Source organism: Oncorhynchus gorbuscha, linkage group LG07, assembly GCF_021184085.1.
Source record: "Oncorhynchus gorbuscha isolate QuinsamMale2020 ecotype Even-year linkage group LG07, OgorEven_v1.0, whole genome shotgun sequence".
NCBI lineage: Eukaryota > Metazoa > Chordata > Actinopteri > Salmoniformes > Salmonidae > Oncorhynchus > Oncorhynchus gorbuscha.
The window spans coordinates 76,518,815-76,540,859 of record NC_060179.1 but is presented as its reverse complement, the minus strand read 5'-3'; the positions used below and the strand labels follow the sequence as shown (position 1 = coordinate 76,540,859).

The 22,045-nt window shown below is 40.5% G+C and overlaps 2 protein-coding genes across 2 annotated transcripts; both read right to left on the bottom strand.

Moving 5' to 3' along the window:
* Nucleotides 1-1,778: 1,778 nt before the first annotated feature.
* On the bottom strand, nucleotides 1,779-7,029 carry LOC124040378 (serglycin-like). The gene is made up of 3 exons (XM_046357521.1): nucleotides 6,798-7,029; nucleotides 4,331-4,469; nucleotides 1,779-2,611 (listed from the first exon to the last, which is right to left on the bottom strand). The coding sequence occupies exons 1-3, from the start codon at nucleotides 6,985-6,987 to the stop codon at nucleotides 2,398-2,400; spliced, it is 543 nt and encodes a 180-aa protein (XP_046213477.1). The 5' UTR covers nucleotides 6,988-7,029; the 3' UTR covers nucleotides 1,779-2,397.
* Nucleotides 7,030-12,417: 5,388 nt separating this feature from the next.
* Nucleotides 12,418-16,037, bottom strand: LOC124040374 (KIF-binding protein-like). Its single transcript, XM_046357518.1, has 7 exons — nucleotides 15,240-16,037; nucleotides 14,894-14,992; nucleotides 14,590-14,669; nucleotides 14,331-14,514; nucleotides 13,979-14,072; nucleotides 13,746-13,858; nucleotides 12,418-13,649 (listed from the first exon to the last, which is right to left on the bottom strand). The coding sequence occupies exons 1-7, from the start codon at nucleotides 15,750-15,752 to the stop codon at nucleotides 12,771-12,773; spliced, it is 1,962 nt and encodes a 653-aa protein (XP_046213474.1). The 5' UTR covers nucleotides 15,753-16,037; the 3' UTR covers nucleotides 12,418-12,770.
* Nucleotides 16,038-22,045: the final 6,008 nt, after the last annotated feature.

Here is a 22,045-nt window from a genome sequence, read left to right as displayed (position 1 = left end):
TGGTGGTTCTGTAGCTCAGTTGGTAGAGCACGGTGCTTGTAACGCCAGGGTAGTGGGTTCGATTCCCGGGACCACCCATACGTAGAATGTATGCACACATGACTGTAAGTCGCCTTGGATAAAAGCGTCTGCTAAATGGCATATTTCTTTCTTTCTTTCTATTTCTTAAGAGAAAGGTGTGCTGCACTGTTTTGAACCAGCTAGGTCTTTTTTTGCGGCACCTGACCATATTACCTGACAGTAATCAAGATGGGACAAGACCAGAGACCTAACAACTAGTACAGTTGATTTGTGTAAAACAATGCAGAACATCTTTTTATAACAGACATACCCCTCCCCATCTTCACAACAACTTTGTCAGATAATTGACCATCCAATGGCATACCTAGGAGTTTAGCTTCCTCAACTTACTCAATGGTCACACCCTTTATGCACAACTCCAGTTGAGGTTTAGATCTTAGAGAATGTTTATAAGTTAAATAATCTGTCTGTAAACAATTGTTGGAAAATTACTTGTGTCATGCACAAAGTAGATGTCCTAACCGACTTGCCAAAACTATAGTTTGTTAACAAGAAATTTGTGGAGTGGTTGAAAAATGAGTTTTAATGACTCCAACCTAAGTGTATGTAAACTTCTGACTTCAACTGTATGTGTACATTTATTTAGCAATGATCTCACACGCAACGTGGGCAGTGTGGTCAGCATGTAACTGGTCCTGCGCAGCCTGTGATCATCATAGAGGGGATCTGAAAGCACATCTATGTTCCAGAGAGTCTTAGCCTTCAGGAATGGGGTTATAATAGTTTATAGCTAAAACAGTTCAAACTTACTATTTTGTTATCAACATTGAAACAAGGTCAAACAACAGGAAGTTCTGCATAATTTCAACCACCCAATATATACTGCCAAAATAATGGAAACACCAACATAAAGTGTCTTAATAGGGCCATCAGGATAGAAATGATTCACCATAGGTTCAAGGTCATCACTCAAACAATGGCTGTATATTTATTGGAGTTTACCTCACCCTCTAAGGGGTTAAGTGAACCTAAACCACGCCAGGAAAATGCACCCCACACAATAACAAAGCCACCAGAACCCTAATTTGCTCAAGTGTTTCCTTTATTTTGGCAGTTACCTTTGTACTGAATTTTACATTTTAGTATTTTTTTTATTTAACCTTTATTTAACTAGGCAAGTCAGTTAAGAAAACATTCTTATTTTCAATGACGGCCTACTCTGGCCAAACCCCGACTATGCTGGGCCAATTGTGCACCACCCTATGGAACTCCCAATCCCGGCCGGATGTGATACAGCCTGGATTCAAACCAGGTACTGTAGTGATGCCTCTTGCCCTGAGATGCAGTGCCTTTGAATGCTGCGCCACTCCGGAGTCATTTAGCATTAGGCTATGAACGTTTCTATGTGGAATTTTCAAAGTATATATAATTCTGATGATTATGTTGAAAGTCAATTGATGTAACAACCTGTTAGTAAGGTTAAGTCAATGTATTTAAGTTGAAATCTTACCCCTATTTCAATATTTACAAAGCTGGTTGAAATGACATGAAAGCAGTACTGATTGATTACTTTTTTCAAATCAATTGTATTTTCCACATTGATTTCATGTCACAATACGTTGACAAATGACCTTGATACAACATTGATTCAACCAGTGTGTGCCCAGTGGGACCTGATCACGAGACCATGAGCCCAACTCATGTCCACTAAAGAAACCTAATCCCATATCCTTAAATAGTTTATGGTTCAAATACCATTGGATTATCAAAACACGTTTATTTAAATTTTCCCAAAAAATATGAGTGTGGAATGATATAATATCAAATTGTGACAATTGTGGATATTCTGAATAAAGTATTATGTTTGACAATATTTGAAGAGGGAAAGACTATCATATAGTATCTTATAAATTTAATTGCAAAAGAAAACAATAAAAGCACAATATCCCCCATAAAACCACACGTTTTAAAACTGTATGAAAAATATAATTTGCTGAGCTCAAAAATATAGGCTACTGGTTAAATCTAATTAATTACATTCTTGGCAGGTATTAAAAATAAAAACACACAAAAAACGATTCATTTGATCTCTTTGGTTCCATGGGAAATAACTAAACTGTGTAAATGATGCTATAACCACTTACATTGCCCACAATTCAGTTACCTAAATGCAATCTTACACAGCCAAGCATCAATACCTGGGTCAAATAGCATGGTATTACTACTTTCATAAGATGCGGATAGCATTGACCAGAAAATACAATAATTCAAATGGAAAGTCCATTTTAAGGTGCTCATGGAATCATGAGAGGTTGCAAAATGCATTTTACACAACCGGATTGACATCACAATTTCAATATTTAGCATTCTGGCAGGCTACAGGATCAGGTGATCCTCTTTCAATTCCTGAGCAGGAGGCAGAGCCTGATCCATGGTCATTTTCGGTGGGAAGACAAAGCTAGGGTAGTCAATCCCATCCACATCTGTGCTGCCCAACTGGTCGCCAGAGCCCTGCTCAGTTAAAAGGATTCCTGTGGCAGAACCCTCGCCTGACTGCTCCTCCGGCTCTGAGCCAGCCTCTTCTGGCACTCTGGAAGAAAAACAGAAGCACAGTAACGTTAGCCATTACAGTCTACATCCTCTGAGCTCTTCCTGTGTTTTTTCACTACCGAGCAGGCCTGGGAGTCTCTACACACCCATCCTCCCTGCTTTGTTTGTCTGAGAGCCTTGGATTGTATTAAGTTGAAGTCACAAAGCGTTTAACAAGAAAGGCTGAGAGTATGATAACTCTATAACCATTCTTGCCAGAGAATATATTGTTGAAACAGTGTCCAATCTTTTATTTTATCAACTTAAAGCAGCATTATGTAACTTTTTGGGCGACCCAATCAAATTTACATAGAAATGTGTGTTATAGAGCTGTCATTCTCATTGAAAGCAAGCCTAAGAAGCAGTAGATTTGTTTTATGTGCATTATTTCTATGCTTCCCGCTCTTAAGTTTCATTTTTGTGTCTTTTACATTCAGTTTTGTACACCAGCTGAAAATACAATATTTTTGGTTATGGAAAATATATTTCACAGCGGTTTAGAAAGTACAATGATTCTCTACACTCTACCTGCTTGTTTTGTCACATAACCTGAAATGAGGCAAACTATTTGAATTTTAGCAACCAGGAAATGGCAGATCAATTTCTACATAGTGCACATTTAAGTGAATGCGAAAATAACCACATGTAGATGAATCATTTGTAAAACTTTACAAAGTTGCCCTGATACCTGTGAAGAAACACTTATTACTCCAGTCACTATATTGGATTCATATGTTGTCACATAGTAATTATTTAGGAAATGCTTTGTAATTGCATAAAATACAATGTTGTTACTAACATAATAACAGCACTACTACACAGGTTTTATTAAAATACTGAAGCTTCTGTTTGCATGGTACTTTAACAAGTGTAATACACAAAATCCATAATTAAACAGTGTATTCCTGACTTTTTGCCATTGTACTTTATTGTCGTATAAGGCAGGTTTTTATATTTCTACATGATAATATGGTAATTTAGAACGATAATAACTTTTTCTGCAAACAACAGTATAAGGAAGAGGGTTTTGTGAGATTCAACCTTTTTGGGTCTTGGTGTTTTTCTAACTGATACAATGTCTTGCTTAGGATTTTGACCACTAGAGGGGAAGTGGTGTCTTAGACCATATGATAGCAAATGTCTAGCTTCCTCAATAGTGAAAATGTTGAACAGAGCGTTTAACGGAGCTGAGTGCATATTGTTATCTTCTGTCTGTCATAATATAATGAGTGCGGAAATCACACATATATAATCAGATCATTTAAAATAGGTCATAGTTTTAACACTGATCTTTCAGCAGGATAATCTAGAACCAAAGAGTAGGATCACAGTGTGTAGTTTATACTAATAAGAAGTCATCAAAGTGCTCTCTTTCTGTATGCTTCCATCACTCTCGGAATAAGACCGAATATTGGAGGCCATTCAAGTCACACTACGCACCTACCAGGCCGATTCTGTAATTAATAACATTTCCTACAGGATATTGTGAAGTTTAAAAAAAAAAGATTTTGGAAATGTTTATGCTTAAGTGGGGCTTGTGACACAATTTGTCAATGTCCGTTATTGCAATCCTTTATGGGGACATCGCTCATCAAAAGCAATGGCGCAAAGAAGTTCAAGTTTGAACAATCCTGTCATAGTCTGTTCAATTCTGAAATTCATTAGCCCATAGAGCCTTGGTCTCCTGACAAATTGATCTGTGATGATGACATATACTTACATATCCTTTACAGCAATTGAAGGGAGTCTGTCAGGAGGCCCGGGCAAGTCCATCCAGGGACCCCGCTGTGTCTCACAGTTGGCATTCTTGGCGTCTGGACTGCATTTAAGCCACATATATCTGCCTTTTGCTGGAGCCCCTGTGTTTCATAAAGGAATGACAATATATAAACATAACTCATTTGTGACAAAGGATCATTTGTCAATAATATTCCTATTGAAAATGAGATATGAAATATATGCTTTTAAACATTGGAATTTGATTAGGATCCCTGTTAGCTGTTGCGAAAGCAGCAGATACTCTTCCTGGGGTCCACACAAAACATTAAACATGATATAATACAGAACATGAAAACATTCTGGAACGGCGCCTGAGACAGCGTTTTCCACCACCATTAACAAAACATCAAATTATGGACTTTCTCATAAAAGAATGGTGTCAAATCCCACCAAAAGAGTTCCAGACAATTGTAGAATCTATGCCAGTGTAACGGATGTGAAATGGCTAGCTAGTTAGCGGTGGGGCGTGCTAATAGCGTTTCAATCGGTGACGTCACTTGCTCTGAGACCTTGAAGTAGTGGTTCCCCTTGCTCTGCAAGGGCCGTGGCTTTTGTGGAGTGATGGGTAACGATGCTTTGTGGGTGACTGTTGTTGATGTGTGCAGAGGGTCCCTGGCTCGCGCCCGGCGAGGGGACGGTCTAAAGTTATACTGTTACATTGGTGCCGTGACCCAGATCACTGGTTGGAGGAGGTCAAAAGGGGGGTGAGTGTAACGGATGTGAAATGGCTAGCTCGTTAGTGGTGGTGCACGTTAATAGCGTTTCAATCGGTGACGTCACTTGTTCTGAGACCTTGAAGTCGTGGTTCCCCTTGCTCTGCATGGGCCACGGCTTTTGTGGAGCGATGGGTAACAATGCTTCGTGGGTGACTGTTGTTGATGCGTTTAGAGGGTCCCTTGTTCACGCGAGGGGACGGATTAAAGTTATACTGTTACACCAAGATGCATTGAATCTGTTCTGGCTCGTGGTGATCCAATGCCCTATTAACACATTTTATACTGGTGTTTCCTTTATTTTGGCAGTTATCTGTATCTGGATGCTGATTTATAATGCCCGGGAATAATCAATAGGCCTGAAAAGACTTCAAAGGGCCTTGGAATGGTTTAGGAACAAGTCAAGGTAGCCCCCATCCCTAACACGGAACCCAAACTGGCTGCGCGAGTGTGCCATTGTGCATAAATGTATTTTGTCCCCCCACACCAAACGCGATCACGACACGCAGGTTAAAATATCAAAACAAACTCTGAAGCGCGATCTGCGTCAGAAATAGAACTGATTTCTATTTTAGCCCTTTGCAACACAGACGCTCATTGGCGCACGTGAGCAGTATGAGTGCAATAATTTAATAACATAGATTTCACGACGCGAGTGGTGTAGTCAGCCTGTAAGAGGAGTCTGGGAGTTTTGATATGAACAAGTGTGCTTGCCACCCTTCATCCTGCCCAACAAAAATTATATAACAGTATAAAATAACTTGTTTTGGGGGTATATTTTGACAACTTTCCAAAAACATGTACTCTAAACTATTCTCGGTCCGTATGTACCAAGTGTCTCGGAGTAGGGGTGTTGATTTGGGTCCAGTTTTGCCTTTAAGATTATAATGGACAGAGAGGACCAGCACCACCACTCTGAGGGGAGCTGACCAGAACTCCAACTGTGAGAGGATCTGAGCAGCACCTCAACTGTGAGAGGAGCTGACCAGCACTCCAACTGTGAGACACTTTCCCATTTCTTGCTAGTAAACTTCTTCTTGCAATCTGTGAGAATATTTTCACTTTAGAAAAAACAGAAAAACAAAATAGGTAGCCTACAGCTTTAGTTTTTGTTGGGCAGAATGGATATAGGCCTACTTATTTAGCTTTTTTAACAGAAAACAAAGATATACCTTATTCACACAAACTCAGTGGCTACTCTGCTTTTACACATTTAGCCTATATTATTATTATAAGGCTTTAAAATGTCTTCACAGTATGATGTCGGCCTACAATAGACTATGTCAATACTATGATCAAATTACACTTTCACTTATGCAACCACCCATTTTATAAATGGCAGCTTAAAGTTATGAGCAAACTGTGCATTGTTCTATCTTGTGGGGCCTCAACCTTTTTCTTACTCGTATACTCTATTCTGGTAGTAAAACGTATCCTCCTGTCAGAAAATACAAACCAATTCAAACAAAATAGTCAGTAACCTATAGACTATTTTGTCAAGCGTGCCAGAAGACGTCAACTTGATAGTAGCAGACGCGCGGATAAATGTATCAATACGAATTACTCAACTTTAATGTTATTATTAAATATCCTTAACTATGCCTAATTACTTTTCCCAATATTTAAATATTCAAGTATTCTACATGTGGCTAATGCAAAAAGGTGATATAACCTACTATTTATTTTAAAACTTACCATGTCCTTTATCTGCGAGAAAGAAGATGACAGCCAGTGTCAGACAGATCTTCGATTTCAGTAGTCCCTTCATTATTTTCGATGCTGTAATGAGGAGACGACAATATATGCTTTTAAGAATAACCTTTGTGTGTGAATATTCTGAAAGTACACCTAATCGCACTGTTGAATACCCCGAAACCCTGCCCATTTATGCGTCATTGTTTCCTGAAACCAGACGTTTTAGCAAGAAGTTTAACATCCGCAATGGAAAGTTCTTGTCTTCCATATCTAGCATGCCTACGTTCAGCGCATTTAGTTTGTAACAAAAAAAAAGATAGTAGCACAGTAGCGCTAATCTGGAAATTCCACGGATATACAAATTGGTAGTTACACTGTAGAACTTCAATAGACCATCATATATTGATAGAAAATGACACATAGCCTAATTTGAATCAAGCTTTGGCCCAATAATTAGCCTAAATCCAATAGATGAAGTCCTAGATGAACAAATAATATCTAAAACTTAAAACACTTAGTTGGTATGCTACCATGTAACATCTCTCCAAAGTCCCCCCCATAAATTTGCTGAAGGGAATTTTCAGCAAATGAATGAGCAGTATTTCACATTTGATTACCTTTGACTAATTTCTCAAGAATTCTGAAGATATTATGAAAATTCTATGTATTGTTAAAGTGACTGTATGCATACTATTTATCTAACACTTCTACTGCAGCCCTCATCCTCCACATACAACACCCGTTCTGAGTCACAGTTAAAGTCACATCCCTGGGGTTGCCAAAGGCTTTTATCCCCAGTCATGTGTGCATACATTCACATGGGTGGTCCCATCCCTGGCGTTACAAGCGCCATGCTCTACCAACTGAGCTACAGAAGGACCACAGTTCGCTGCAGCCAAACACCCAAACTGGACAGTTTTATCTCCATCTCTTCATTCAAAGACTCAATCATGGACACTCTAACTGACAGTTGTGGCTGCTTCGTGTGATGTATTGTTGTCTCTACCTTTTTGCCCTTTGTGCTGTTGTCTGTGCCCAATAATGTTTGTACCGTGTTTTGTGCTGCTACCATATTGTGTTGCCACCATGCTGTGTTGTCATGTGTTGCTGCCTTGCTATGTTGTCTTAGGTCTTTCTTTATGTAGTGTTGTGTTGTCTCTCTTGGTGTGTGTGTTTTGTCCTATATTTATGCTGTAATTATGTTGTTTTTTTAATCCCAGGCCCCTGTCCCCGCAGGAGCCCTTTCGGTAGGCCGTCATTGTAAACAAGAATGTGTTGACTGACTTGCCTTTGGTAACAGGCGAAATGTTGAGGTGGGGTTAGTCACTGTCTTGGATGTGGTCGGTATCGACCAAACAAATTACTGCTAGAAAACACCACACAACTTGGAAGAAAAGTGCATTTCGAACCATACTCAAAATACACAAGAGTGAGAATATTAGAATAAGATGGATCTGACAAGCAATGTAAGCACTTAATAGAACATTTTATTTTACCTTTATTTTACTAGGCAAGTCCGTTAAGAACAAATTCTTATTTTCAATGACGGCCTAGGAACAGTGGGTTAACTGCCTGTTCAGGGGTAGAACGACAGATTTGTACCTTGTCAGCTTGGGGATTCAAACTTGCAACCTTTCGGTTACTAGTCCAATGCTCTAACCACTAGGCTACCTTAAAATACATGTCTTATTAACACATTACCCAGTGTGCCTTTCGGCAAGTTGTATTATACTATATTGTAGTTAATTTACTTGTCAGAGACCTGCAGTGTCTCCACTTGCTTTGTCCAATAGCTACCTTTTCAGTGGTGCGACTGGGTAACACGCTTCAGGAGGGTGGTCATGTGTGTTTGGGAGGCAGAGGTTGTGAGTTTGAATCTTGATATTAGCAAGCGACATGGTGTCCTTCATGCTTAAAATAGGAATGTTTATTAATTGCAGGCCCTTTAGCACACACAGTTATCCAAAGCAACCTACAATCATGCATGCATTCTTTCTGCATAGGTGGTCCTGTTAATTGAACCCACTATCCTGGTGTTGCAAGTGCCATGCGCTACCAACTGAGCTACAGAGGACCACCACTTCTCCAAAATGTTCAGTAAACTCAAAAAGTCTGTGGAACTAGTTACTTAAAGATCTTGAGCTGGGCCACATAGATTTTGTTTTTAGAGTGTACTCTAGATTCTGATGATTGATCTCTGTCTTGTTAATTGGTCTCTTTAAAATTTTGTTTTGAAAATGTGACGTGCATGTGTATGAATGTTTCTTTTCAGCCAATACCTAGTCGTAGATGTGAGATGGAACAGGAAGTGGGTTTATTGGGTGCTTTCATCTTTTCTCAGGAAATGACACTTCAGTTTCTTCACTGACTTCGTACTTTTGAAGTCAGCCATGTTATTCATGAGATCAACACTTCTAACATATTTAAGCTTTCGTACTTTTGAAGCCAGCCATGTTATTAATGAGATCAACACTTCTAACATGTTTAAGCCTTCATACTTTTGAAGCCAGCCATGTTATTAATGAGATCAACACTTCTAACATGTTTAAGCCTTCATACTTTTGAAGCCAGCCAGCAATAGAGTTGACTGGCCTGGGGAACATACATAGCCTATGCAGTTTGTCTTAAGGGGGAAATGTGTTGATCTCATTAATAACATGGCTGACTTCAAAAGTATGAAGGCTTAAACATGTTAAAAGTGTTGATCTCATTAATAACATGGCTGACTTCAAAAGTATGAAGGCTTAAACATGTTAGAAGTGTTGATCTCAAGAATAACATGGCTGGCTTCAAAAGTATGAAGGCTTAAACATGTTAGAAGTGTTGATCTCAAGAATAACATGGCTGGCTTCAAAAGTATGAAGGCTTAAACATGTTAGAAGTTTTTAGTTCAAGGTGTAAGTGATAAATTCATACAAGAAAAACTTGAGTTTATTCACAATTTACTAAAGTTGTCCTGATCCTGTTGCCGTCATAACTCCATTGCAGCAAGTTACCTGTTTGTATTAGATCGCCTGTTGGAGCAACTGTCAGTCATACTTATAGGTCTAAACATATGGCTCTGCCAAACTGTCCTTTTCAGAAAAGATTGCACTGGAGACACATCCAGATGTTCTGAGGAATCTCCTCTTTTTGCTTTTAGGCTCCATTACAGTCTACCCTTCAGCCATGTATCCCATGAAAACAAATTATACTGAAAAACTATATGGACTAACTTTACAAATACATTTACATTTACATTGACATTTAAGTCATTTAGCAGACGCTCTTATCCAGAGCGACTTACAAATTGGTGCATTCACCTTATGACATCCAGTGGAACAGTCACTTTACAATAGTGCATCTAAATCTTAAAGGGGTATACCACTATACATGTTATGACTGATAGGGAAGTGTCTGTTTTTGTTACTTGTACTCATGCTGTTGTTTTAGCTCATTGAGACAGTTTCCCAGACACAGATTAAGCCTAGTCCTGGACTAAAAAGCAAACTCAATGGATAATATCCATCGAAAATCCTTTTTGGCCTAGGACTAGGCTCAATCTGTGTCCACTGAAAACCACTCCATGTTGAGCACTCATGCATGTAAACAGAAGATTTTCTAGAGAAGGGTAGAAAGATGAGACGTGAATGAGGTCATCTAGATTCTTTTCTGGCTGTCTCTTTCTCAAATATCATTCAGTGTAAAATGCCCTAGCTGAGCAAAAACTGAAGTGTTTGATGACCTAGTAAATTAAATGCCTTAAATGCTACATGTTTCTAGGGCAGGGACAAAGAATTTTTCAACGGAACTAATGTTCATTTTATTTTTGCGGACACTGTTTTTGTTGGGTAAATTATATCAAATGTGCATTTCTTTAAGCACAAAAAGAACAATTCTCCACCGTACCAACGAAACATGTTTTTGCTTTAATAAAATAAGTATTAGCTACTATTTTGAATGTTTTTAAAATAACAAGCATGCTCATCAGCTGTCTTGTCTGTCATCTCTCTTCAGCACAAATGGAGAAAAGATCATTCCTCTTCATTGGGCTTTTAAAGAGAGTGACTACACTGCCATTGTCAGGTTGAGGTTTCATCCTACAGCCAAGTCACACCAAGTGGAGCTAAATGCCTCCCACAGCCTCGTTGGCAACTTGCTCAGGAGAATTCACATGGTAACAACACAAAAGCCCCATCCGGATGGTTTTGCATTCTAAGTATATTTACAGAGCTGAAGTGGCAATAAATCTTGACACAGAGACACATTTATGCCTCTTAAAATGTAAACAATATAGGTCTGTAATTAAATCCTCCCAGCTCCTAAAATGTACAATTATGTACATCTAAGTCACAGAGCTATTATATATTTTTCTATGTAAGTAATTTATTACATGTTTGTTTGAATGTTACAATAAAATGTTTCCTTTATAAAAAAAAACAAGTATTCATGGACATGATCATCAGACATTTGTGAACCTTTCAAAGGGGAACTAAGATGAATTTAAGTTTCTGCTGTATCCTGTAGCAGAGCAATGATTGAGATACAAAACACTGTTTATCAATAGATAGAAGCTGCTTAACAAAATTATTCTTGGCAACTTGGATGTCATAAGGTGAATGCACCAATTTGTAAGTCGCTCTGGATAAGAGCGTCTGCTAAATGACTTAAATGTAAATGTTGTTAGTGTGGAACTAATAATTTGGTAATAGCTTATCAGATGTTTTTATATTCAGCTATGAACACATTTATACATTCATATTTGAGTGAAGGTTCGATTTTCTAAAAAACAATATATTCATTTATAAATGATGGGCGTGTGGATGTTTTTTTTTATCAGAGGAAAAGATTAAGTGATTCATACTAAGCATGGCCACATCTGCTAATACAGATAGCAGAAGGGTAATTTCCAGTTAAAGGCACAATCTGATATTTCATCAGCCTGGCCCTGCCACTTTGTTTGGTAAGCTCATGGGGTTGAGGAAATGTAACAACATTCAAAATTCATATACAGAGCTATAGACACAACGACTGACAGTTCATGACATCAACATACCTTTAATATATACACTTTTTTTTAAACTAAAATTGTTACAAAAACCTAAGCAATGGAGGAAGTGTCTTGATTTGGGTTTATGATAATGTAAGACATTATGCTTGTACTAGCCTGAGAGCAATGGGTATATTTACATTTCAAATGAGTATAGTACTGACAATGAAGTAAAGTTCCTGTAGTACTACTAACAGAATGAAGTAGCTACATAAATAACTTCCACTGTAACCTGTCTGTGGATATTATTAATAAAAGCATTGCATGAATCTATCATCGTATTTGAAGGTCTGATAAAATTGCTTTTGATAAAATAATTTCATGCAATTCTATGTCAGAAGCCATTTGATGAGTAACAGCGCCCTCTTCAGGTTCCTTGTAAGCCCTACACTCACTCCGACGTGGCCCACACCGCTGTCTACTCTGACGCAGCAACAAATCTGCTTGGAACTCTAATAAATACATAGATACGATTTGATACTGTATTAAAAACACAATTGACACTTGCTGGACAAGAACACACAGATCGTCATAATCAACCTAATTGTTCAAATTAACTTACACAATTATAATTTGAGATACAAGTAAAAGTGATTTGCACCTGTTTATTTTGGGTTGTCAGTTGGAAATAAACCAAAAAACAATTTTAAAACAAATATCACATCAGTTAATTCATATTTCCATTACATTGTTTTTATCTACATATCTCCATACCATAAGTTATTTTCAATCAGCTAGAACAAATAAATTAGGCAATGTATGTGTTATCATGCATATAACTAATTGTGTTAAGCTATTAAAGGTGTGGTTAATTGGTCCAAGACTAACAATTTACACAGTGACATCAGGAAATGCAGATGGGGGTTGAGGAGAATTACATATGCAATATATGATAGGGGAGTTTCAGCAAGCTTTGTCATGTAGCGTTTAGGACACATTTAGAGTCAGTTAGAGGAGGCCAGATTTGCCTGGATTCGGTTGATCTTGAGGGGCAGAAGGCTGACCATCTCTTCGCTCAGCTCCAGCTCTGTCTCGATGGCGCTTTTAGACTCTGGGTTGTCCTTGCAGTACTGGACCACAAAGTTGTAGCACTCCAGGGCGCGGTTCAGGTTCTCCAGCTGAACAGTTTTGCTGGACGAGATCAGCCTGCTGTGGAGACGAGCCACCCGGAACTTAGCCACCAGTGCCGGCCTCAGCACCTCGTCCTCTAGTTTCTCCGGCCATTTGCCCTCTGGCGAGCGGACGGAGTCGAGGAACATCTGGTAGAACTTGGTGGAGGAGGAGCAGAGGTGGTTAAACTTCTTGACCGTATGTGCATCCAAGTCGTCCTGCTTGTTGGCCACGGCCAGCTTGAGATCCATCATCTCGTAGTAGGTCTCAGCCAGCTCAAACTGCAGCTGGCGGCAGACGAGAAGGTAGTACTGGGCGTTCAGGTCTTTGCAGATGGGTTCCATCATGTCCACACGCCGCTTGTGCATCTTGCAGCGCCGCTCCAGGTCCTCCTCGAAGAAGGCCAGGGCCTTGAACAGAGCGCTGTGGTCCTGCAGGATCTCGATGTGGTCTGTGACGTGGCCGTCCATCTCAAAGTACTCCTTGGCTTGATTTACATAGGTCTGGCCAACCAGGAAGATGGCGCGGGCTTCCTCAAAGTCCACAGGGAAGACACAACTCACTTTCTCCTCCAGGCCACAGATGGAGTCAAAGGTGTCACTGGAACCAAACAGAACAGCACTCTTCCTTCCCCTCTCCTTCTCCTCCTCCTCCTTTAGCCGTGTTGCTCTTAGCTCTGCCTGACGATCCATATCTAGCTCTCCAATGTTGTCCTGCTCAGACCAGTAGACATAAGAATAAGATATTGTCTCACAATTATAGGATAATCATCTACAGAATTACATTTGATCTGAAAATATCTAAATTACCTCGAGAAGTTTCTTGGCATCTTGCAACAAATTAAGACAGTATTTTATCCAACACCTGGCTATTTCAGCTCTCTTCTGTCGAAGTTGGTCTCGCTTCTCAGCTTCAGCTTCACCTAAAGAAAAAGGTTTGAGATGTGTATTAATGAGTATTGAATGAAAGACAACTTTACAAACATTTCAGAAAGAGCATATATTATCAAGGCTGAGTATATGAATTCAGAGTGAGAACTTACTCTCCTGGGCAGCGGCTTCTGAGGGGACCTCCCCGGCCAGGCCTGCTATGACACTGGCAGCAGATAGACAGTGCCTGCCCTCCATGTAGAGGGTCTGGGAGGAAGAACAAAATATGTGAGATTAATCCAGAGTTAATGTTCTGTATTATGCCATGTTTCATGTCGACCCTCTGGAAGAGTAGCTGCTGCTTTCACACTATTATTATTATGGGATCCATAATAAATAGAAATGGGGATCCTGTTAAAAATACCAAATATCATTATAAAGAAATCAAGTCATGTACTGACTGTAAATACATAACAAGTCATTCATCTTGATGAAGACAACACATTTTTACAGTTAATCATTTACCTTGGTGATGTAATATTGTGATAACGTGGCTGCGTTGATGGCCCATTCCAGAGGAATGAACTGGTTGAATTCCAGCTGTCTCTGCAGAGTGCTGTGGCAGTAGCCCCCAGCTTTCTCATACTGCTCCAAGTTCTTGTACACTTGTGCAAGATAGTACAGTGTGTGGGTATAAGCCATTTCAAATCTGTTTGAAGAGAGGGAAAAGTTTTTAAAAAGAGCAATGTCATTTATTTATGAAATTGTTGAGACTCCACAACACCTCTTGGTCCTCTCCTGTTGGGGTAATGCTTCTTCCTCTGCCACAAAGAACTCGGTGAGGTCCATTGGGGGTTGCCCATCCTATGGTGTGAATAAAACAAAACAATATATTTTTCCTTCAGCCTTTTCAAGGTCACAATTATTAAACAGCCACCATAGAATTAAGTCTGACAGGACAATAAACTAGAATGCACTACGGTTGGCCTTCCTGATGAAAGATGATGATGCTGCTGTTTTCTCTTCTCCCAAAATGAACCTAGCTAAGTAGGTAAATTATGCATCTAGACAGTGTCATGACTAGCTACCTCTTTCATGTAACGAATATACATTGCTTCTGCAGTTTCCAAAAATCCTTGGGCTTTCTCAATTTCATCCCTGCCAGCCCACAGAATGCCCAGTTGATTCTGTAAAAAAGAAAAGACAAAAACGGGAGTCAGTTTACAGAATTTTACTGGCTACTTAACTCATTATCTTTAGCTAAAGTTAGACCATGTGTGTGCATATTTAATTATACAAATATGATGCACTGGACTGCTAGTTACGGACTAAATTAAAGAGTGCTAGGTGCTCTATACTGCATTGTTGAGGGAGCTGCACTTTTTATACCGGCTGTAAACTGTGTATGTGATGAATACAATTTAATTTGATTACCCTGACTTGGATGAACAAAGACACGTTCTCGGGTGATATGCTGCACTTCTCCAGCAATGTCATGCAATTCATTAAATGTTCCTCTCCAGCAGACAGCTCTTCTGTTTCCACGTGGTTTACACCAAGATAATACTCCACCGCCCCGAGTTTAGCTGCTCTTGATCCGGCTGGTGAATCTCCACAGTGGCCTCTCCCAAAGCCCTCCTCCATTCCTCCGTCAACGGGCTGCTCTGTCGGGCGCTGGTCGGCTTCATCATTGACGCTCTCGTTTTCACCGACATCGAAATTCTTCAAAGAGCAGTAAATCTCTCTCAAAAGCTCCCTTGCCTTATACTTCGATCGAAAAGGGTCATTTTCTGGGTCTTTTCTTGATTCTACTTCAGATAGATCTTGAGCATTATTAAATTTGTCGCAAACTGCTCTCCACTCATGACTGTATGTGGAAGCCATGTTTGTTATTTCAGTATGACTCAACCGGGGACCCGTAGTTGGGACGCTCAGGGTCGTGTCCATTAGGACATATCGTTGCTAAACGTTTTGCAACAGAAAACAAAAACTAGCGTTTAGTGTTGGACAAATTCAGGTAATCCCTCCCTGTTTCAGTCCGTCTAGTGCCCAATGAATAGAACCCAGGACACGGTACGTAGTATAAAGAAAGCTAAGGGCATAAAGAAATAATGAGATTCACGAAGGAATTTCAAAAGCTGCTTTTAATTGACAATTTAACTAGGGCTAATTTAGCTAGGACTAATCTCTCAAAGATTATAACAAATTGAATTAAATACAGCTGTTTACCCCAAGATAATAAATAGAGCAGGACAGCTTTTTTCCCCTGAAATGATCCCACTCAACTATTTATACAATTGACTAAATTATGCAATCACCACACTGTTTCGGTTTAGAACATGCCTGTTTTGTCCAACTACACTGAACAAAAATATGAACGCAACTTGTAAAGTGTTGGTCCCATGTTTCATGAGCTGAAATAATAGGTCCCAAAAATGTTCCATATGCACAAAAAGCTTATTTCTCACAAATGATGTGCACAAAATCATTTACATCCCTGTTATTGAGCATTTCTCCATTGCCAAGATAATTCATCCACCTGACAGGTGTGGCATATCAAGATGATGCTTAAACAGCATGATCATTAAACAGGTGCACCTTGTGCTGGTGAAAAAAAGTGCAGTTTTGTTACACAACACAATGCCACAGATGTCTCAATTTTTAAGGGAGAGAGCAATGCTGACAGCAGGAATGTCCACCAAAGCTGTTGCCAGAAAATTGAATGTCCATAAGCCACCTCCAACGTCGTTTTAAAGAATATGGCAATACGTCCAACCGGCCTCACAACTGCAAACCACGTATAAGGCATCGTGTGGGCGAGCGGTTTGCTGATGTCAATGTTGTGAACAGAAAGCCCCATTGTGATGGTGGAGTTATTGTATGGGCAGGCATAAGCAACGGACAATGAACACAATTACATTTTATCCATGGCAATTTGAATTCACAGAGATACCGTGACGAGATCCTGAGATCCCATTGTTGTGCCATTCACCCGCCGCCATCACCTCTTGTTTCAGCATGATAATGCACGGCCCCATGCATGTTTGGGATGCTCTGGATTGACATGTATGTTCCAATATCCAGCAACTTTGCACAGCTATTGAAGAGGAGTGGGACAACATTCCACAGGCCACAATCAACAAACAGCCTTATTAACTCAATGCGAAGGAGATGTGTCGCGTGGCATGAGGCAAATGGTGGTCACACCAGATATTTTCATCCAGGGCCTAACTTTTCTTTTAAAGGTGCGAAAAAAGAATAATCTGTAAACAACAGATGCATATCTACAGTTGAAGTCAGATGTTTACATACACCTTAGCCAAATACATTTAAACTCAGTTTCACAATTCCTGACATTTAATCCTAGTAAAAATTCCCTGATTTGGTCAGTTAGGAGAATTAAGTTAAGAATGTGAAATGTCAGATTATTAGTAGAGAGTATGATTTATTTCAGCTTTTATTTCTTTCATTACATTCCCAGTGGGTCAGAAGTTTACATACACTCAATTAGTATTTGGTAACATTGCCTTTAAAATTGTTTAACTTCGGTCAAACGTTTCGGGGAGCCTTCCACAAGCTTCCCACAATAAGTTTGTGACTTTTGGCCCATTCCTCCTGACAGAGCTGGTGTAACTGAGTCAGGTTTGTAAGCCTCCTTGCTCGCACACGCTTTTTCAGTACTGCCCACACATTTTCTATAGGATTGAGGTCAGAGCTTTGTGATGGTCACTGCAATACCTTGACTTTGTTGTCCTTAAGCAATTTTGCCACAACGTTGGAGGTATGCTTGGGGTAATTGTCAATTTGGAAGACCCATTTGCCACCAAGCTTTAACTTGACTGATGTCTTGAGATGTTGCTTCAATATATCCACATAATTGTCTTTCCTCATGATGCCATCTATTTTGTGAAGTGCACCAGTCCCTCTTGCAGCAAAGCACCCCCCACAACATGATGCTGCCACCCCTGTGCTTCACGTTTAGAAGGGTGTTCTTCGGCTTGCAAGCCTCCCCCTTTTTCCTCCAAACATAACGATGGTCATGATAGCCAAACAGTTCTATTTTTGTTTCATCAGACCAGAGTACATTTCTTTAAAAAGTACAGTTGCAAACTGTAGTCTGTTTTGTTATGGTGGTTTTGGAGCAGTGGCTTCTTCCTTGCTGAGCGGCCTTTCAGGTTATGTCGATATAGGACTTGTTTTACTGTGGATATAGATACTTTTGTACCTGTTTCCTCCAGTATCTTCACAAGGTCCTTTGCTGTTGTTCTGGGATTGATTTGCACTTTTCGCACCAAAGTGCATTCACCTCTCGGAGACAGAACACGTCTCCTTCCTGAGCGGTATGATGGCTACATGGTCCCATGGTGTTTATACTTGCGTACTATTGTTTGTACAGATGAACGTGGTACCTTCAGGCGTTTGGAAATTGCTCCCAAGGATGAACCAGACTTGTGGAGGTCTACCATTTTTTCTGAGTTCTTGGCTGATTTCTTTTGATTTTCCCATGATGTCAAACAAAGAGGCATTGAGTTTGAAGGGAGGCCTTGAAATACATCCACAGGTACACCTCAAATTGACTTAAATGATGTTAATTAGCCTATCAGAAGCTTCTAAAGCCATGTTTAAAGGCACAGTCAACTTCGTGTATAAAAACTTCTGACCCACTGGAATTGTGATACAGTGAATTATAAGTGAAATAATCTGTCTGTAAACAACTATAGTTTGTTAACAAGACATTTGTAGAGTGGTTGAAAAACACGTTTTAATGACTCACACCTAAGTCTATGTAAACTTCCGACTTCAACTGTATCGATATACCTAGTCATGTGAAGCGAGGCTTCCTGAGAAGTGCATAGTGGGTAGGAATTTCAAGGGAACTCTGTGATACTTACAAGCTTTCTGCTTAAAAGGAGATGCTTATCAACAGATATTATGTTGATAGTTTGACCATCTGTAATTCCTCTATATGGGACTATCCAAATAAAGTGTGACTCAATATCATAGCACACTATCCATTCATATTTATCACACAACATTCATGTAAGATATTTGCTGAGATTATATCTCAAAATGTTTGTTTTTTTATCTTCTCAATGCAAATAAAATCAAATGGTATTTGTCACATGTGCCGTAAACAACAGTGAAATGCTTACTTACAAGCCCTTAACCAGCAATGCAATTCTAAGAAAAATAAGTGTTAAGTAAAAAATAGATGGGTAAAATATAAAAAATGAAGTAACAAATAATTAAAGAGCAACAGTAAAATAACAATAGTGAGGCTATATACAGGGGGTATCTATACAGAATATGTGCGGGGGCATTGGTTAGTTGAGGTAATTGAGGTAATATGTTGAGTGGAATCTCAATTCAATGGCTCAGACACAAGAGGCATGTGGCAGGGTCTACAGTCAATCACGGACTACAAGATGAAATCCAGCCCAGTCACGGACCAGGATGTCTTGCTCCCAGGCAGACTAAATAACTTTTTTGCCCGCTTTGAGGACAATACAGTGCCACTGACACGGCCTGCAACGGAAACATGCAGTCTCTCCTTCACTGCAGCCGAGGTGAGTAAGACATTTAAACGTTTTAACCCTCGCAAGGCTGCAGGCCCAGACGGCATCCCCAGCCGCGCCCTCAGAGCATGCGCAGACCAGCTGGCCGGTGTGTTTACGGACATATTCAATCAATCCCTATACCAGTCTGCTGTTCCCACATGCTTCAAGAGGGCCACCATTGTTCCTGTTCCCAAGAAAGCTAAGGTAACTGAGCTAAACGACTACCGCCCCGTAGCACTCACTTCCGTCATCATGAAGTGCTTTGAGAGACTAGTCAAGGACCATATCACCTCCACCCTACCTGACACCCTAGACCCACTCCAATTTGCTTACCGCCCAAATAGGTCCACAGACGATGCAATCTCAACCACACTGCACACTGCCCTAACCCACCTGGACAAGAGGAATACCTATGTGAGAATGCTGTTCATCGACTACAGCTCGGCATTCAACACCATAGTACCCTCCAAGCTCGTCATCAAGCTCGAGACCCTGGGTCTCGACCCCGCCCTGTGCAACTGGGTACTGGACTTCCTGACGGGCCGCCCCCAGGTGGTGAGGGTAGGCAACAACATCTCCTCCCCGCTGATCCTCAACACGGGGGCCCCACAAGGGTGCGTTCTGAGCCCTCTCCTGTACTCCCTGTTCACCCACGACTGCGTGGCCACGCACGCCTCCAACTCAATCATCAAGTTTGCGGACGACACAACAGTGGTAGGCTTGATTACCAACAACGACGAGACGGCCTACAGGGAGGAGGTGAGGGCCCTCGGAGTGTGGTGTCAGGAAAATAACCTCACACTCAACGTCAACAAAACTAAGGAGATGATTGTGGACTTCAGGAAACAGCAGAGGGAACACCCCCTATCCACATCGATGGAACAGTAGTGGAGAGGGTAGCTAGTTTTAAGTTCCTCGGCATACACATCACAGACAAACTGAATTGGTCCACTCACACTGACAGCGTCGTGAAGAAGGCGCAGCAGCGCCTATTCAACCTCAGGAGGCTGAAGAAATTCGGCTTGTCACCAAAAGCACTCACAAACTTCTACAGATGCACAATCGAGAGCATCCTGGCGGGCTGTATCACCGCCTGGTACGGCAACTGCTCCGCCCTCAACCGTAAGGCTCTCCAGAGGGTAGTGAGGACTGCACAACGCATCACCGGGGGCAAACTACCTGCCCTCCAGGACACCTACACCACCCGTTGTTACAGGAAGGCCATAAAGATCATCAAGGACATCAACCACCCGAACCACTGCCTGTTCACCCCGCTATCATCCAGAAGGCGAGGTCAGTACAGGTGCATCAAAGCTGGGACCGAGAGACTGAAAAACAGCTTCTATCTCAAGGCCATCAGACTGTTAAACAGCCACCACTAACATTGAGTGGCTGCTGCCAACACACTGTCATTGACACTGACCCAACTCCAGCCATTTTAATAATGGGAATTGATGGGAAATTATGTAAATATATCACTAGCCACTTTAAACAATGCTACCTTATATAATGTTACTTACCCTACATTATTCATCTCATATGCATATGTATATACTGTACTCTACATCATCGACTGCATCCTTATGTAACACATGTATCACTAGCCACTTTAACTATGCCACTTTGTTTACTTTGTCTACACACTCATCTCATATGTATATACTGTACTCGATACCATCTACTGTATGCTGCTCTGTACCATCACTCATTCATATATCCTTATGTACATGTTCCTTATCCCCTTACACTGTGTATAAGACAGTAGTTTTGGAATTGTTAGTTAGATTACTTGTTGGTTATCACTGCATTGTCGGAACTAGAAGCACAAGCATTTCGCTACACTCGCATTAACATCTGCTAACCATGTGTATGTGACAAATAAAATTTGATTTGATTTGATTTGATGTACACTACCGGTCAAAAGTTACAGAACACCTACTCATTCAAGGGTTTTTCTTTATTTTTACAATTTTCTACGTTGTAGAATAATAGTCAAGACATCCAAACTATGAAATAATAGATACGGAATCATGTAGTAACCAAAAAAGTGTTAAACAAATCTAAATATAATTTATATTTGAGATTCTTTAAATAGCCACCCTTTGCTTTGATGACAGCTTTGCACACTCTTGGCTGGGGCAGCAGGTAGCCTAGTGGTTAGAGCATTGGCCTAGTAACCAAAAGGTTGCCAGATCAAATCCTTGAGCTGGCAAGGTAAAAATCTGTTGTTCTGCCCCTGAACAAGGCAGATGACCCACTGTTCCTAGGCTGTCATTGAAAATAAGCATTTGTTCTTAACTGACTTGCCTAGTTAAATAAAGGTTTTTAAAAAACAGCTTCACCTGGAATGCTTTTCCAACAATCTTGAAGGAGTTTTCACATGCTGAGCACTTTCTTTTCCTTCACTCTGCAGTCCCACTCATCCCAAACCACCTCAATTTGGTTGAGGTCGGGGTACTGTGGAGGCCAGGCCAACTGATGCAGCACTCCATCACTCCCCTTCTTGGTAAAATAGCCCTTACACAGCCTGGAGGTGTGTTGGGCCATTGTCCTGTTGAAAAACAAATGATAAGCCCAAACCAGGTGGGATGGTGTATCGCTGCAGAATGCTGTGGTAGCCATGCTGGTTAAGTGTGTGTTGAATTCTAAATAAATCACAGTGCCACCAGCAAAGCACCCTAA